Raw genomic sequence first — 16,850 nt, forward strand, 5'->3', positions numbered from 1 at the left:
TTAAGATCTGCGTATATATTCTAGGAAGACTTAAGAGTAATATTATTCAGATGGTTACATGCATGAGTTGTGTTTGGGTTTTTGGTTTTTTTTTTTCTTCCAGCCTTTAAAATTATCTTTTGTGGCTTCTTTGATGGTGGACGTATAAGGAAGTATAGTTCCCTTCTGGAGCGGAGGTTTTTTTTGTTTTTTTTTTTTTTTTTAACAATACAGAAATCCTCCTTTAAGAGTGTGAGATTTAGTTCTGAATCTAGCCTCTGAATTAACACTGCTAATTTTGCTAGTGTATTATTCACATTCGCTCCAACTTTCAACTGTCCTGCAAAAAAAAGCAAAATTAAGTCTTCGGAGTGTGTGTGGGGAAGGTGGAGGTCTTGAAGGGAGGGTTGTTTATGGGCGTTACAGAAATGTGAATCCCTCTCCTTTGTTTCATGCTGTAGAGAAATTATGTATTAGAAATGTAACAACATTCAGTTATTATCAGTCTTAATATCATGGCTTCACAGGTGTGTCCGAAAAAAGAAAATATTAGAAGCGAGAGTCAAAATGGTGAAAGCCAGATGGTGCAGGAGAACTGAGGTTTTTCCACATCTGTTTGTTGTAATCAGTTTTGTAGGATGGAATTCGGTAACTTTTCCATATCTTCTTGCTGCTGTTGCTTTCAGAAATGTTTCTGTTAGGAATGTCAGATTCCTTTGGCAAGTACCAAGTTTTTGTCTGCTATAGGAAAATGCTGAGAATTCCAGGTGGGTCTTCCGCCGCTTCCCCACTAGTTTATTCCTTCTTTTTGTTCTGCTTGAATCTGTGAAGTCATACATTATACCAGGGTAACCAGTATTGCTTGATGTAGAGAGCAGTGGGTGGAAGCAGGTAAGGCTTACGAAGTGACATTAGGCTAGTTGTTGTAACACTTTTGCCTTCTGTTCTTCATTTGGGAAATAAGGATAATTGTACTTAATTTTTGAAGTATAAAAAGTGACTTCTGTAGGGTATAGAGCTATGCTCCATTCCAATTTAAGGTTAATCCTCCATGACCTGAACTGGGTTCCAGATGGTGACCTACATGTGGAGAAAGACCTTTAATGGAAGGAGACAGTTGTGTATAGTAAATGAAGGGTAGAGTAACAAAGCTAAGAATTTAAAAGTTAGAAAGTAGAGAGCTAGATTTACTTCAGCAATATTGTATTTTGCTCTTTTGTGTATTTATTTTAAGCTTTTTTTTAAATAGGTGCTTTTTTTGTTGTTGTTTTCTTTTTTAGTATCTTGCTTTCTCCCAAGTCTTGGTAAGCAATTATGTAGACCAGGACTGCTAGGTCCTCAGCAGACCTATTCTGGTTGAATCTAAGCTACTGTTAACATATTATTCTGTTACCATTTGGGGATCAGCATCTGAAGGGGAGAGACTTCTCCAGAGAGCTAAATTATCCTTGAGGCAGCAGTTGAATTTTTGGGATTCCAGGGGATGATTTCTGGCCCTTGGAAGGGATTACCGCTTGATGCAGGCATTGCCAAAGTGTATTAAGTCAATTGCTTGTGGTACATGAACCACTCGACGTGGTACGTAGCAGTGGCAGTGCTTGGGGACCTGGCCTGACCTTTGTCTGCAGCAGGAGGAAGGAGGTGGACGGGGACAGCCTTGCCATGAAGCGGTGTGAAAGCCGTCGAGCAGGTCCTCTTCCCTCGCTGGACCCGTGGCAGCCTCACCGCTGTGGCTGCTTGCAGCACCTGCTTCTGCCTGTGAAAGGACTTCTTTGTGCATCTGGGTGCAAGCTCGTACACGTGCTCTTATTGCAGAGAAGCCCGTGTGATACGTGGAAGGGTCACCCGTTAAAGGGTTATCAAGTGTTGGAACGGGCTGCCAGGGAAGTGGTGGAGTCACCATCCCTGGAGGTATTTAAGACATGTAGATGTGGTGCTTAGGGACATGGTGTGGTGGTGGGCTTGGCAGTGTTAGGTTAGTGGATGGACTCGATGATCTTAAGGTTCTTTTCCAACCTAAATGATTCTATTCTATGATTATGTGTTTGGGCTGGGGCTTCCAAAGTGAGAATGCAGAGGTAAACTGGGAAGATGACTGCTGTGTGTAAGGCTCAACTAGGGGAAATCAGTAGAGGAAATAGGGTTGGAGTATGAGGTTAGGAGAGAAAATGAAGGTGAAGGTACATCTCCTCTTTCATACTTGTGTAGCCTGGCATGAAGCTGAAGGCTGCTGCTGCTGTTAGAAAGAGCTATTCTTGGTGGGCTGTGAACCAAGATAAGAGATCCACTGCTTAGTGGTGAGCAGAATGGGTACCAGATGAGTCTAAATAAGATACTTCTAAGCTAAAGACCATTTTAGTAGGAGCAGGGATTAAACTTTCAGTAATGGATAATGATCTCAAAAATGTAGCCAGGAACTCCAGTCTCCTTGGAAGCTGAAAGTGGGATTTAACCTTCTAAAGTTACTTGACATTAAATTGTAGGCTCTGTTTCTGCCTGTATATATGAATAAAATGTAGAGGGATTGATATACACGTTGGTCAACAACACAGTTTTAACTGCATGGAATGACAGTGCTCTGTGGGAACCCTCAGGTTTTGCTTTGGTCCCTTGGGTTAGAGGAAGTCTCTTAACTCTCCTCGCCTGAGTCTCTGCTCAGATGCATCTCCTTTTCCCTTCATGTCTTAGGTGAGGTGGTTTTGCTGCTGAAGGGCATCAGCCTAGCTAATCTGGGAATGCTGTTTTTGGAGATGGCACCTGGAGTAAGTTAGAGAGTTAGGATAATACAAATAAGTTTCCTTTGGAGCCTGGAAAGTACAACTTCTGTCTGTCTTGGTATAGGACAGTGGACGGGTAGGTATGTTTCTGCTACTGGATGTTCTCTTACAGAGAATGAAAATACCTACGATTTTCCCTCTCTGGAGGGTAGGCGTGGATTTCTGTTCTGATGGGCCAAGTTACTCCTTTGGGTTTTTTTTGTTGGGGTTTTTTTTTCTGTTTTTGTTTTGTTGGAGTCATGTGTAGCTGGGGATGAAGTAATGCAGCAAGAGGCAGTATCTGGTGGCTGTTGAAGTAGGTGGTATTTGTGGCATGGGTATCTTGCAGATTAAGAAAGGAAGACAGATATATTGGCATCCGTGTTTTTTTTTTTTTTTTTTTTCCTTTAGCCATTACTTTTAATGAAGGTCCTAGGGGGATATTTGATTTCTGCATGTCTTCACTGTTAAGTGCTTGTTGTTGGAAAATGGAATTGGAAGCTGTAGATGGCCTTCATAAAAAGGCAAATGCAAGTTAAGATCTAGACTTTTAAAAAAAAAAGAAACAACCAACCACAAAGGGAAAAAAAAAATCCCTTTGGCGGTGTAAGTTTTCACTCATACTTTTATTTCAGCAAAATGAAGTTGCCTGATTACGTGACTGCTGTTCCGGAATATTGCTTTATCCTCTTATCTGGGGGGGAAAAATAGAACCTGTTAATCTAAAAATTGTTCTACAGTTACATAACTGTTTCTTAAAAATAGCTCCAGAATGGTGGAAAAGAAAGATTCTACAGGGTACAAAATTTCTGTTTTGTTCCGTTTCTGCTTTTTTTTACATAGAGCATCCACATATTATACATAGTATTTTTTACTATTTTGTGGTGGCCAGTTGCATGTTACTTACATGTACTCATACAGCAGCTTATGAACATCCTGTAGCACAGTTCTCTATCAGATACTGTATATGTACGGCAGTAATAATAGCACCAAAGCTGAATGCTGAGGAGCTGGTAGACAGAGAGGTACACAAAGAGAAAGCATTGAGGATGGGGTATCTCTTTGTGTGTGTGGCTGTTACTGCTGTGAAAGTTTAACTTCGAAATTGATTGTTCAGAACATCCTTTATTACGTTGTGTTTCTAAAAATCATAATTATATTTGACTGTGGGTGTGTGATATCCTTGGGATAAGGAGGCAAAATGCATAAATCAAAAGGTTTATTGTATTCTGGTAAAATGAGTTCATTCTTTTAAGATATACTTCTATCTTAACATGCTCAGTTTTCTCATCTAAAGAGATTTTTTGTAAGTTAGGTTAGCCTTTGTCTTTGTAGATTAATTAAGCAGATGGCCACTGTAAGCTTGGACCAATAGCAGTATAACTAACTTGTTTCCAGTGACCGATACGAGTAGAAATTTGCTCTTGGCCTTACCTGCTGTTTACTTTAGCCTTTGATCAGATACAGTCTGTGAAATCTTTTCTGCTTCACCTAAATACCCCATAGCATTGTATTTACCTCCTGTGCTTTTAATGAATCTGTACTTTCACATTTCTGTAACACTGGCATCTGGAATGTTGAGTACAGTAAGGAAAACAGAATCTTACAGTAGTTGACTGCTGTAATTATTTTTCTCTGCTGAATAATCTTTTCCTGTAAAACATATTTCACCTGCTGCTTTTTGAACTGTGTGTTACTTCATTAAAGCTCTCCTTGTTGCATAGGACTGATACCTGACTTTATTGTGGGAGTGGCAGCGTCCCACGGTCTGTACAGTGCTACCCTTCTTTACAGTGCCCTGTTAAATCATCTTCTGAATGTGGGCTTCATGTGAGCCAGCTAATTTGACCCAGATCTGGCTCAAGAGTAGGAAGTTGTTAAATTTGTTTGAAGATGTTTCTCTTCTGGAGTTGTGGATTCCCCATATGAGTATTATTAGCCTAGATATTGCTGGGCAAATTGTCACTTCACAGAAATATTAGCAGGCAGTACTATTTTATATTAAATCTTAAAATATTGGTTATGTTAAGATCCCTTAACCATGATGGCAGTACTTGATGTGTATGTGATATGTTGGGGGCTTAGGGGTTTTCTTTTCTTTTTTCTCTCTGCCTGTATATACCTAGTGCCTGTTAAAACCTCGGTTTTATCACAGCAAATCCCAGGAGCAAAACCACTTAAGTGTTTTGCCTTTTTTGTTTGCTTGTGGAGTTCGTATTTTTTCCCTTGTCAAAAATTGTTGCGCTGGCTTGGTACAGCCTGAAGTCAACTGTTACAAAGCACAAACTGTTGTTAGAAGTTTTTGTTAAGCTTTATTTGTTGAAATTCACTGTAAAGTTTTTATTATTTGAGACTTGTGATAATTGATATTGCCAAACAGGTAGTTTACAGGAACATTTTTTTTTAAGCAGGATTTGGATCATTTTACCTGATATCTTCTTGCACAAAAAAAATCAGCTATATATTTCAGGGACATGTGTATTAATTTTTAATGAGGGATGGTTTGGATGACAGGTAGTTCTGCCAAATGTCTTTTAACTTTGGTTGATATTGGGAACTTTAACTTCAAACCTTACTGCAATGGAACATAGGAGAAAACACTTTCTACTGAGGTAGTCTCTTTCCTGGTTTTTAAACTGATAATGTATGATCTTCAAAAAATCAAATGTATAATCTCTATTGTGTGCTTCATTTTTGCACTGATTCTGGTTTGATGACCCACGTGCAATTCTGTGGGAAGATATTCAGATTGCCTCTTGTCAACTAACTTAAGTGATGGAATTAGGAATTTTGGCTCTTGAAATGGCCACTGGAATGCAGAGATTGATTTGTAGTGCTAAGGGGAGATCATACGAAGATGCTGTCTTTCCACGTGGTCCACTGTATCATTTAATTGCGTGTCCTTGTTGCTGGAAGTTTGCCAGAAGGGTTGTGGAAATGAGTGACATGGTGCAAATGGAAAAAAGGAAAGTCATTAACTGTAGAGGAGGAGGATAATGAAGATGATACCAAATGGCCAGTTCATAGTAAGTTAGATGGGATATGTTAGGCAAGTTTCTGTTAAAGAATTTTCATACGTACATAGTATTCCTTTTGTTCGTAAGGGTGTCTGAGAAGCTGTTTACCATTTGCTGGAACTCAGTGTTACCTCTGAGTTTACTTCCTTGGATAAGTGTGTATGCTACCCTGGTACTTCTGCATACAGCTTTTACTCTTTCCAGCACTGCTTTCTGCTCTGTTTACTAAAAATGCTTTAAACTCCTCTTGTAGTATTGTTTGATTTTTGTAGGTTGTTGGAGGCCTGTGAGGCTGACCTACCATTTGTTCCTTCTTCCATCTCTCTGCAATAACATTGTTTAGGGGTAGTAGCTTTACCAGTATTTCATCACACATCTTACTCTGTGATGATGCTGTTTGAAGGGAAGTAATAAAAGCAACAAAATTGATTTGGTTTCTGAAAATTCTGTCTCAGCTGCAACCTCTTAAGTTTGCATTTGCATTATTTAGGGTTGTACTGTTCGTACTCTTTGTGAATTATGTAGATTTTAAAGGACTTCAACTTTAAAAACTATTAAGTTTTTAGGTACAACTTGCATTCTTTTCGTATGCAGCACAGTAGATTACAGAAGATTCTACAGGAATTAGTTTGAAATAAAGTAGAACTGACTTGGAGTTTGCTATCCACTTCTTACGTAAAACAGTTCTGATCGACACTGCCAGTACAGTAACTGGTGATGGTGGAAGCCGGTGAACTTGCTTCTTTTTTCCAAATAACATTAACTGAACTTGCTTCTGAACACTACATGACTGTTTTTGCTTTGAAGGCATAGATGTGACACAGGCAACTCAGTTTACTGGCAGCAAGTATTTTAGTATTTAGTATTGTCTTATTTTAAACTAGTATTATTTAATTATAGTATTAAATTGTATTTTCCCTCTAGTAAGTTTTTTGTTAGTTATTTTTTTTGTTGTTGTTTTAGTCCCTTGCTGTTTAAACACAGCATTTCTAACCATTATTTGTTTATAAATTGTATGAGGATTTTGGGCCCACTTTCTCATACAGAACTTGTTCAGTGTCTGAACAGTTCTCTCCTATGTCTGCAGCGCTTCCTTTTCTGGTACAGCTTTCTGTGATGCATGCTTGTATTTATTTATTCTTTGGAAGAGATTTATTTGCAGAGATTTCCTCCATTCATTCACCTCATATTTTGACATAATAAACTTGAAGTAATATGAACAGGGCTTGTAAAAATGGCAAAGATTTCTAGACAGTGTAAAAAAAAGAAAAAAAAAAACCAAAAAAGAAACAAAAAAACCCAAACCAACACCCCAAAAAACCCAAACAAAAAAAACCCAAACAACAAAAAAAACCCCAACCCCCCAAAAAACCCCCTCCAGCCAAAACGAACCAAGCAAACCCAAACTGTTCTGTGACTGCTACTGCACGCTGGAAAGGCATGCTTTTGCTTCTGGAGGTTGATGAGTCAGTCTCTTCAGGGCTTTTTGCTAGGGTTGGCCTCCTGCCAGTCCATTTTGAAATTTCTCAGCTGGCTCATCTGATTATCTATACTGCATTAAGTCTAGTCCAATCTGTTAGTAGGTAGGTAGGGGGAACTCACGTGTAGCATAAATACTGCTGGCATGGCACATCATCCATGGTCTTTGTTTTTCGACCAGCTCCCAGGAGAGTTAGACACTGCTGTTGTTGAAAGCAGCTTTTTTGGAGAAGGTTTCTGGGAGGCAGCCCCATGCTTGCATGGTAGAGCGAAGGCTCATGGCCCCTTCAGTAAGTCGTGTGTTGCACGCTGGAATTGTTTGTGGCTTGTTGCTGGGGTCCATGCAGTTAAGAGTTACAGAACAGTTCAGAGAAGCGTTCAGAAGAACTGACATCCTATAACAAATGTAAGAACTTCTGTACACTAAACTGCGGCCAGATTCAAGACCTTCAATTTGTATAATAGAGGCTTGACTTACCCCATTTATCTTCTGCTCAGTTATTAAGAATAATTCAGTTTATTTTCCTGGATTGGGGTAATCTGTGTCAGTGTTTTGGGGGGGGGGGGGGGGAGGGCAGGAAGAGAAGGTCAGCTGTTTTTAATGCTGGTGTTTTTCTCCATGGTCAGGACTTTCTAATTATACCCTGGATAAAATATCAAATTTCAAAGTCTTTCACACAACGAAGGTTCTCTGTTTTCAGTGGCATTAGATACACATGCATCCCATAAACATAGGCATCATGTGCATTTTGGTTTTGATTAGTATTGGGTAACTGTATTAGCTGATTGCTCTGCTGTTGTTCGATAATATCTTACTGGGAGCAGTGAAGAAATTGTCACATATACATGAATATCTTGTAGATGAGGGTTCTTATAGTTGTTCTTGTAAGTTGTTCAGGGCTACAGTGAACCTTCTCTGTCTCTTATATGTTATGACTGACCACTGGGCAACAGATAAGGATTTTAAGTAGCTGAATGATGGTGATGTGTATCTGGGCTGAGAAATGGCTTCAGAGATTTTCTTCTAGTTATGATGAACGTAGTTGGCACTGGTGATTTAAAAAGCATAGCACAGGAAAATGTAAATGAGTAGGAGGAGTTCATTAACTTTATATTGGAGGGTTTCTTTCTTCTCCCCTTTCTTCAGAAGAAAGTGTCTGCTATGCTCTCTCCCTGTGATTAGGTTTTTATTAAGACCAAAATTGGTGCTGGTACATTATTTTCTATGCCAGATATGCAGTAATGAAATAGTTCAGAAGTGTAACACAAGGTTGTAAGAAAGCCACATGAAATGCTCTTCACTTTTATTCCATCTGCTGTTATTACATGGTAGAAATCTTGTAGCACGTTTTTAAAATAGAATTTTTTCAGTTTTCTAATTTATGTGGCTTGGGAAGTATTGGACCAGGTATTAAAATGTCATGCCTATTAGAAAAGTGCTCTAGGGAGCTTTGTGGTGGGCCCCCCAAAAATTTATTAGGTTAATTGAAAAGCAAAATTTGACATACAAGCTTGATGCTGTTCAAAGGAAAGCCAGTAGCAATTAGCTATATATATATATATATATATAGTTTTTTTTTCTCCTGTCTCATTAAGTTTTCATTAATGAGAGCAGTCTTAAGCATTGAAAGACTCTGGAGGCACACAAGCCATGTTTAAGAGTGTTTGTAATCTTCGGATAAATACTAGTTCAATGAAGTAAAAATTGAGTAATGCTGAAAAGAGAGCACTTCTAATTCTGAACCAGGCATTTGCCTACCCTGGCTGTATGGAAGGGAAAAACGCACTGCTTGCATAAAATAGTCTTTGGCAGGATTTGGCCCAATGGAGCTTATTCCCATGACTACAGAAGTAATGTCTCTTAAGTTCTGTGGTGCTTTCTGAATTCTCCCCTATTTTCAGTGAAATTTCCGAATTTCATGGGTGTTTGTGTTGTGAGGAGATGTTTCAGAATGCAGATGGGCTCCCTTTCCAGCTGAGCCTGCAGTCAAGGCAGACTGAAGCAATATGCTCTAAGAAAAAGTGTGAATTTTCTCATATGTTTCAGTGAGCATTAATGGGAAGACTAATTAGGACAACTTGAAGCCAAAATTGCTGTGTTTCACTTTGAGACAAATTATCAGAGACACCCATCAGCTGTAGTTGGATGTAGGTGGCATTCCAAGTTTAAATCTGCTTGAAGAGTTTAGAATCAAAATTGAGGAAAAGAAGTTTAAATCTAACTCAGGGCTTTAAATTTAGAGTAGAACAAGGAAAAATAAAAACTACCACATATGAGTAACTGTACTGTAATAAAAACAGGTGAAGGAGATCGTATGCTTCTAATTATTATTGTTTTTAATTCTAGTTTGAAGATGGCATGTAGGCAACATTAAGTCAGTATTCCAGACTGAAAATGCTATATTAAATACTACTATAACTTTTTTGTTACGGAACTGTATTTAACTTTTACAGTTACATGCATACAGATAGGGTTTCTTTTCTTACCTTTCTCTTGCAGATGTGACATTTCTACTCATAGAAATATGCATAGCCTAAAACTTAGGTACCCACAGTTGGTTTTGAATCCTCATATACTCTTCTTTTCTTTGGATACAAAAAAGCCTGTGCCTGCTTCCTTTGCAGGACTGACTTTGTGCTGTGTCAGCTTCAGCTTCTGGGTAAGGTACAATACAAAAATTAGTTTGCTTGAGTGTTAGACAGGCAGCAGCCTCTGGCTAAGGAGTACCTGTACAAGAAGAGGTGCATTTCTTTCTACTGTGTGTTTCCCTAGGAGGAGAGCAGGAGTCTCTTCTCCCTGCTCTTCTGCTGCATGCTCCCAGAAAGCAGGACTCTTAACTCTGTGCTTTCAATCTCACAATATATATGCTTGAGACTCCAGCTCCATCATGTCGTATACACCTCTTTCACCTTCTTGTCACTGCTTTGACATCTTCAGCCAGAGATGCCTGAGTACCTTTATTTCTGTTGCAGAGCAGGGCTGGAAGCTGGCAGCCCCTGCTACACGTTGTAGCACGACGTACCTGATCTGTAGTGGCTATCTGTGCAAGCATCCACTGTGCTGTGAGAGAAGACAGGAAGGCAGAGCTGAGAGAATTTGATAACTGCACCTGGCACAGGCAGATTGGTTACATGTGATGGGCATATCACAATTTTGGGAACTTGCAGTGTTGCATGTCACTGGCTCCACTGCTGCAATAGCTGTGGGCACAGATGTGCTTGGTCGGAAGACCATGATTCCTTCCACTTGAAATGGGTTGTGTGGCCTTCTGTCTTCCTCTTGAACATGTCCCACTTCTTGAGCAGTATTGAGACAGAGAAAACTGCCTAGGAAAATGTTTCTCTCTGCAGTATAGAGTTTTTAAGGAAGAAGTGCAGGGTGGAGGGAAGGTCTTTCAACTTGCATGTAAAAAAATGGTACCTCACATTTATTAGCAACATGATCCATCAGGTAACAAGCTGGTAGTATTCTACTCTCCATTTCACTAATGTGAGTATCTGTGTGTATTTTATGGCCATCATCAGCACCCTATGAATAACTCTTAAACTGCTGGTCCATTTCAGCCAGCTCTGGCAGTTTGGTCAAGTCTTAAAGATGACTATGTTCTGTAACTGCTGTGAACATAAGTGGCTGGGTAGAGGCAAGAGACAATGTGGTGTGAGCTTATGCATTGAAACGGGAGGGTATATGGTGGGGCAGTAGTGACTCAGTAGGAGGCAGGAAGGCTTCAGCAAGAATATCTATCTTCTTAGGAGCCAGAAGACAAACATGTAATAAACAGCTATCAATCAAGGAACTGGTTATTATTTTGTGGGGTATAATGCATTTTTCTCATGAGGAGTGTGGCTGTAGGGCTACATTATTTTGTGTTGTGCTGTAAGTGCAAGGAGTAAGGAAGTCCGGCCCCAAATAGGGAGGAGTATTCAAGTTGGGGGTAAGGATATCGTTATTTGGATACATCAAAAAAGAAGTGCTACCATTTTGAAAAGTTGTTGCACCATTGGAAGTGCTCTTCTTTTTCCTATCTCTGGCATGATATATTGAGTCAAATATTTCCTTTGAAAGTGTGTCCAATTAATGTGTTCTGGCTTTCACCAAATCACATTAACCTAGTGTAGCTTTCAAACTGGGTATGCCACTTGTACTTCTACAGCAATTTTTTTTTCTTTTTAATTGTCCCACTGTGAACTCTTGTACCAGATGACAAATCCCAAAGAAATAAGTTCTCTCTAGGTTAGGATGAGAGAAATAAGAAGAGTGTATCTGTCTTGCTTTTGGCAAAAAGGACCCAAAAAAAATCTTTTAATTAGAGCAATTTCATTCTGTCTATCTGCCATGAACCTAACGAGCAATATGAGCTTGCTAAGGTGCAGCCATGTGACTTGGTGGGAGCTGATCCTCTAATGAGAGGATTAGGTGTTTATTTCTGGTTGTCCATCGCCTGTGATGCTAAGCACATGTCGCTGGGCGTGAGAGCTCTCAGCCAGTCCCCAGTAACCTCTCCTTTACCTCTCTCATCTTTGCTTTTCCATCCCCTCCCAAATATCACCTCACTGATTTCTCTTTTCTTGATACTTCAGCTTGGGATAGATTTCATAAATTATGCTACACACAGTTTCTGTGTGATGATGTATTTGGGTCTGTAAATAACACAAAACCTAAATGGATCGGGAAATTTTTCAGAATCTTGTTTTTTCGCAAGTCACCTGGGGAAGTGTCGTGGTTTAACCCTAGCTGGCAACTAAGCACCACACAGCTGCTCGCTCACTCACTCCTCTCCCCCCACTGCCGATGGGATGGGGGAGAGTACTGGAAGTGTAAAAGTGAAAAAACTCCTTGGTTGAGATAAAAACAGTTTAATAATTAAAAAAAAAATTGTAAGGAAAAGGAAAATAACAGAAATGAAACCCAAGAAAGACAAGCAATGCAAATAAAAACAATTGCTCATGACTGACTGACCGATGCCCAGCCAGTCCCCAAGCAATGGCCCCCCTGCCAACATCCCTCTAGTTTTATTGCTGAGCATGACGTCCCATGGTCTGGGATGTCCCTTGGGTCAGTCGGGGTCAGCTGTCCCGGCTGTGTCCCCTCCCAACCCCTTGTGCCCCCCCAGCCTGCTCGCTGCTGGGGTGCGGTGAGGAGCAGAAAAGCCCTTGGCTCTGGGTAAGCACTGCTCAGCAGGAACGAAAACATCCCTGGGTTGTCAACAGTTTTCAGCACAAATCCAAAACACAGCCCCATACCAGCTACTGTGAAGAATATTAACTCTATCCCAGCTAAAACTAGCACAGGAAATGTAGTTTGAAATCGGTGAGATCCAAAAAGGATGAATAGTTCTGTTGAAGAGGCCATCATTAAACTGGCTCATCTCCAGCACTGCCATTTTAAAAAGTGCATTTAGTGGATTGTTTTGCCTTTAAAAAAATGAGAAGAGGGGTGTTGGAAAGAGGAACCAGTCCTGGGGCTCCTGAATTGTGATATCTCTACCACTTGTGATGTAGAAGCTACTTAATATTATGTGCAGTAGGGGAGAAATCCAGCCTGCCACTTTAAAGCTGGGGAATGAACGCTGCCTTCTGCTCACAGCCTGAGAATTGTATCTGGAGCTGCTGTTGCCACCGCTTAGTACAGTTCTCTTTTTCTAATGATGGCACCTGAGCAATGATTTAGAAGACCCTATTTTGTCCAGAAACCTGCTTCCTTCTGTTTTTGTATTTCACCTTGAATTTGATGTTTTGTTCTCTGGGCACTGATGTTAATGTGAGTTCTGTATTGTACTTAATTACGTGATAAATCTCTCTTTCCCAGATCATTCAACTTCAAGTGGTACATCCTCGTTTAAGCCCAGCCGATCACTGGTTTCTATTCCCACTGCCCATGTGATGCCGTCTAATGCCAGCTCTTCGCTTTCCAAACACAGGGAAGCTTTCAAGTCTGATGGCTCAAAATGGAGTACAAGCTTTGTACGGTCAGGAGGAGGCCGAAATCAGGGTGCCCTGGACAATTCTCTTGACATGAAAGATGCAAGACCTGTAAGAAAATGGTCCTCCTTGTCTAAACTCAGCTCACCAAATACCTTCAGCCAAGATGGTAGTAGTCACTCGGTGGACTCCAGAGCTAGTACAGACAAAGCTGTGTCACCACAACTAAGGACAAATGGGCCGGGTTGTTTGCACGATAGCATGGAGTTGCTAAAAATCGAGGACAAAGAAATTGGGAAAAAGCGATCTTCTCTACTGGACTGCAAATACAAATTTGAAACGTGCAGCAAAGACGATTTTGTTTCAGATTCCTCAAGTAGGAGACATGCCTTAGACTTGACCTACAGTGCCTTACCCGAAAGCAAACCTACGGCAGCCGGTTGTGAAGCCTTCGGACAGAGATATGCAACTCTCGGACAACAGGCTGTGAGTGGAGCTCCCATACAGCCAGCAGTGAGGACTCAAATGTGGCTTAAAGAGCAGTTACGTGCAAATCCCCTGGACTGCAGGACTGCTGAGGAGCCCTACGGTGTAGCTGCGTGGCATGTGCAGCAGCTTGAAGATTTTAGAACAGGTGACCAGCCTGTGCAGGTAAGGCCAAAGCTTGGTGTTTGCTGCCATCATGTGGCACCATGTGTTATACCTGAGGAATAATATCGGGCAGTTTTTAATTAAAACAGGAAAGGGAACAGGTCCTCTTAACCAGGTGATGATGTTTTTAAACTTTGATTGGGGATGCTGCTGCTTGTTTCTCAGTATTACCTGACTGCCAACAGGTGCCTGTCTGCATGAGACTAGCATCTTTTTTCTGAAGCTGGACGCAGTAAGAGGTTCATCAAGGAACATTTTCAGTAGTTATTAAGAGAGTCTTTGGCCACAGTGTAGAGGGGGAAATGTGAATGCATTTTGATCTTAATGGGTTTACTAAGAAGGCTGCATTTTTGCATTCAGCAAAATAAGAATGACTCCTGTGTACTGCAAGGATGAATACTCAGTCTCATTATGCCTAGCACTTAAACTGAATTCAGTTTGATATTACTGCTTATTTTTTAACTAATTAAATCAACTAGAATCAACTAATAGTAGTCAATGAATATGTTTTATTTAAATAAAATAAAATGTGGGCTTTATGTGTCATACTTGAAGTATTTTCATATAGAAAACGTCAAACACATGGTTTTAAGAGACAGATAACCTATTTTAATGTGATAATTCACAATCTGTGTTTCCAGCTCTTCCCCTAATGGGAAAAGATAGCTTGTGAAGGAAGGCAGTATTAAAAATCTAAAAGTCCAGGTTTACCTATGTAGGTAAACTTGGCTTGCCAAAAAAATCCCAAGCAGATTACAGTATGTAAATTTTCCTGAAAGGCATTTTAAGGCTAGGATGTTATCTGAGCAGATACAATCTAGCTGTATGTGCAAATTCCCTGTTTTCTCCAGCCTGAAGATGTATGAAGTAATTTACAGAGTGTTGTGCTCAAATTTTTTTGTTTCTTGCATTGTATTAAAGGAAAGACTGACAAGTTTAATGATTCTCAAGATCCAATTTAGCTCTTAATGGTGGTCTGGATTTTTTTTTTTTTTTTTAAGCTTAAAAAAATTGAAGCCAATTAGTACGGTCAAACCAATAGTAATCCTTAAGGGTCTCTCTAAAAACCTGACATTGTTGCAGGTAGCCACCCTTTACATTACCCTTATTACTGCGGAAACCCCCATCGTTCTCTAAACTTTTTGAAGATTTTGATGGCGAGAAATTACCCAGGTTAGAGAGCAGAGGCTGGGGGGTCCTCTCGGAGCCAAAGGGACAGGGTCGCGGGCACTGCCAGCCGGGCTCTGGGCAGCTGGCAGGCGCCGGTGGCATCGAGGAGCCCGTGAGGGGTTTGGGAAGCGGCAGCAGGGCTCCGTGGAGGAGCTCAGTCCGTCCCGTCAGTCGCCTCCTCCGGAGCCCCTCTGAGACGTGCAGCTGGCTGCAGTGCTGCCCGTGAGGTTTGCGTGCAGATTCCTGTGCCTGGTGGTTCTCCTTTTGGATTTAAATATATATTCAGAGTAAGCTTTATTTACTTCGTTCCTTCGTTTAGGTATATGTCTCTTCATCATCTTTTACGTACCTTTCACAACACTTTGTTTAGGATGGGTGTTTTACAAACTCTTACTTTTGTGGAGGTCAAAACAACTCCCAGCCTCTGTTTTTCATGTCTCATAAGTGTTTTCTCACTCTGATCGTCATTAAATACAGCGTCTCCTTTTTGTACGAAGGCAAAATTTCATGTTTGAAATAGATGTATGTATTATTATGGTTATTCAAAAACTTGTGTTCAGGCAGTGCCGTGCTGTGTTTTGAGGGCAGAGCCAACAGAGGGAGCACAAGCATTAGTTATCTTTTTGGCTGAATTCATAAAATGGTGCTGCACCTTTGCAGGTTTTTGAGATCATGAGATTATAGGGTGAAGTTTTGCCTAAACCTGGTTTGTTGTTTTTTTTTTTTTTTTTTTTTTTTTTTTCTTGCTCCTGTTATTTTTATATCTGTATTGGTATTGATATGTATGTTGGAGGATCCATCTAGCCCCTGGGCACGAGGGTGTGGGGGATGTTCCTGGTGACCTTGGAAAGCGCTTTCATTGGGTCTGATTTGGAGTTGTGTCGATGGGCCTTGAAATGCGATCTGTTCCATTTCTTCAAGTGAGAAGATGTGGTGGTGAAATAGGAGCCAGAGAAACAGAAAGTTAAAGTGTGTGCGAGAGCGGTGAGCCTTTGGGCTCTTACAGGCATCCTCTGCTGGCCCTCCCAGCCTGCCCTGTCTTTCTGCCCAGAGGTTACAGCTGTGAGGAGGAGGGATGCCCGAAGAGAGGAAAGGAGAATGGTTCTCCTGTCTTGACACCCGTTTGTTGAAGAAACCTCAGCATAATTGTGCTATGGGTTTTTTCAAAGGATTACCAGATGTGCACCTGGGAGCTGATACGCTGCTACTTCTGAGAAACCAAGAAAACTGTAATCCTAAGTGGAATATATACCTAGGAAAGAGAGAGAGCAGAAAGCATACGATTTTGCTAGAGGAAGCTGATGATTCGTAAAAGGGAAAAAAGCCACACCTCTATAGAAACGTCTTTATTTTTCTTTTTCTCTTAGTGGGGATTATTTTTGCTATTTTGCTTTTAATAAGTATGTATGCTGATGGAAATGCAGTGGGTTTTAAGGACTGAAAAAATTACAGTTTATCATCATTTTACTTTAAAACTACCATTGCCATGAACAGAAAACTAAATGAACTTTGCATTTAACTGACGATCTAGAGCAGCTTTGTGTGTCTTTAAGGTAGGCTGGTAAAAGGAGACACTATAGAGGGCAACTATCACTAATAAAGTAAGAATAGACTGCAACAATTTTCTGAGTTGATTTTGGGGACTGGTCGTTCAGGAACAGCTGTTGGATTTAATAATACAGTCTGCAAATAAATTTTTATGCCCTCACAGACTAGTATAGACAGTTTACCCCCCCAAAACTATGAATTGGAGTTTATTTTTATAAAATCAGACAAGCTTTGAATTTAAGTAAAGGATAATGTATTACAGCCCTTAAAAGCTGTTCCAAGGTTAATTACTCTCAAATTAAGATTCTCTGCCTCCTTAATAGTCTAA

At 40.4% G+C, this 16,850-nt stretch overlaps 1 protein-coding gene across 3 annotated transcripts in view; it reads left to right on the plus strand.

Moving 5' to 3' along the window:
* The window catches only part of CEP85L (centrosomal protein 85 like), a 122,696-nt gene that overhangs the window by 35,450 nt on the left and 70,396 nt on the right, over positions 1-16,850 (plus strand). For all 3 annotated transcript variants that reach the window (XM_030035538.1, XM_030035545.2, XM_041129127.1), the window contains one exon: positions 13,041-13,804. In XM_030035538.1, coding sequence (XP_029891398.1) covers positions 13,041-13,804 — 764 coding nt within the window. The remainder of the gene's footprint in view (positions 1-13,040; positions 13,805-16,850) is intronic.

This window comes from Aquila chrysaetos, chromosome 2 (genome assembly GCF_900496995.4).
Source record: "Aquila chrysaetos chrysaetos chromosome 2, bAquChr1.4, whole genome shotgun sequence".
NCBI classification, from domain to species: Eukaryota; Metazoa; Chordata; class Aves; order Accipitriformes; family Accipitridae; genus Aquila; species Aquila chrysaetos.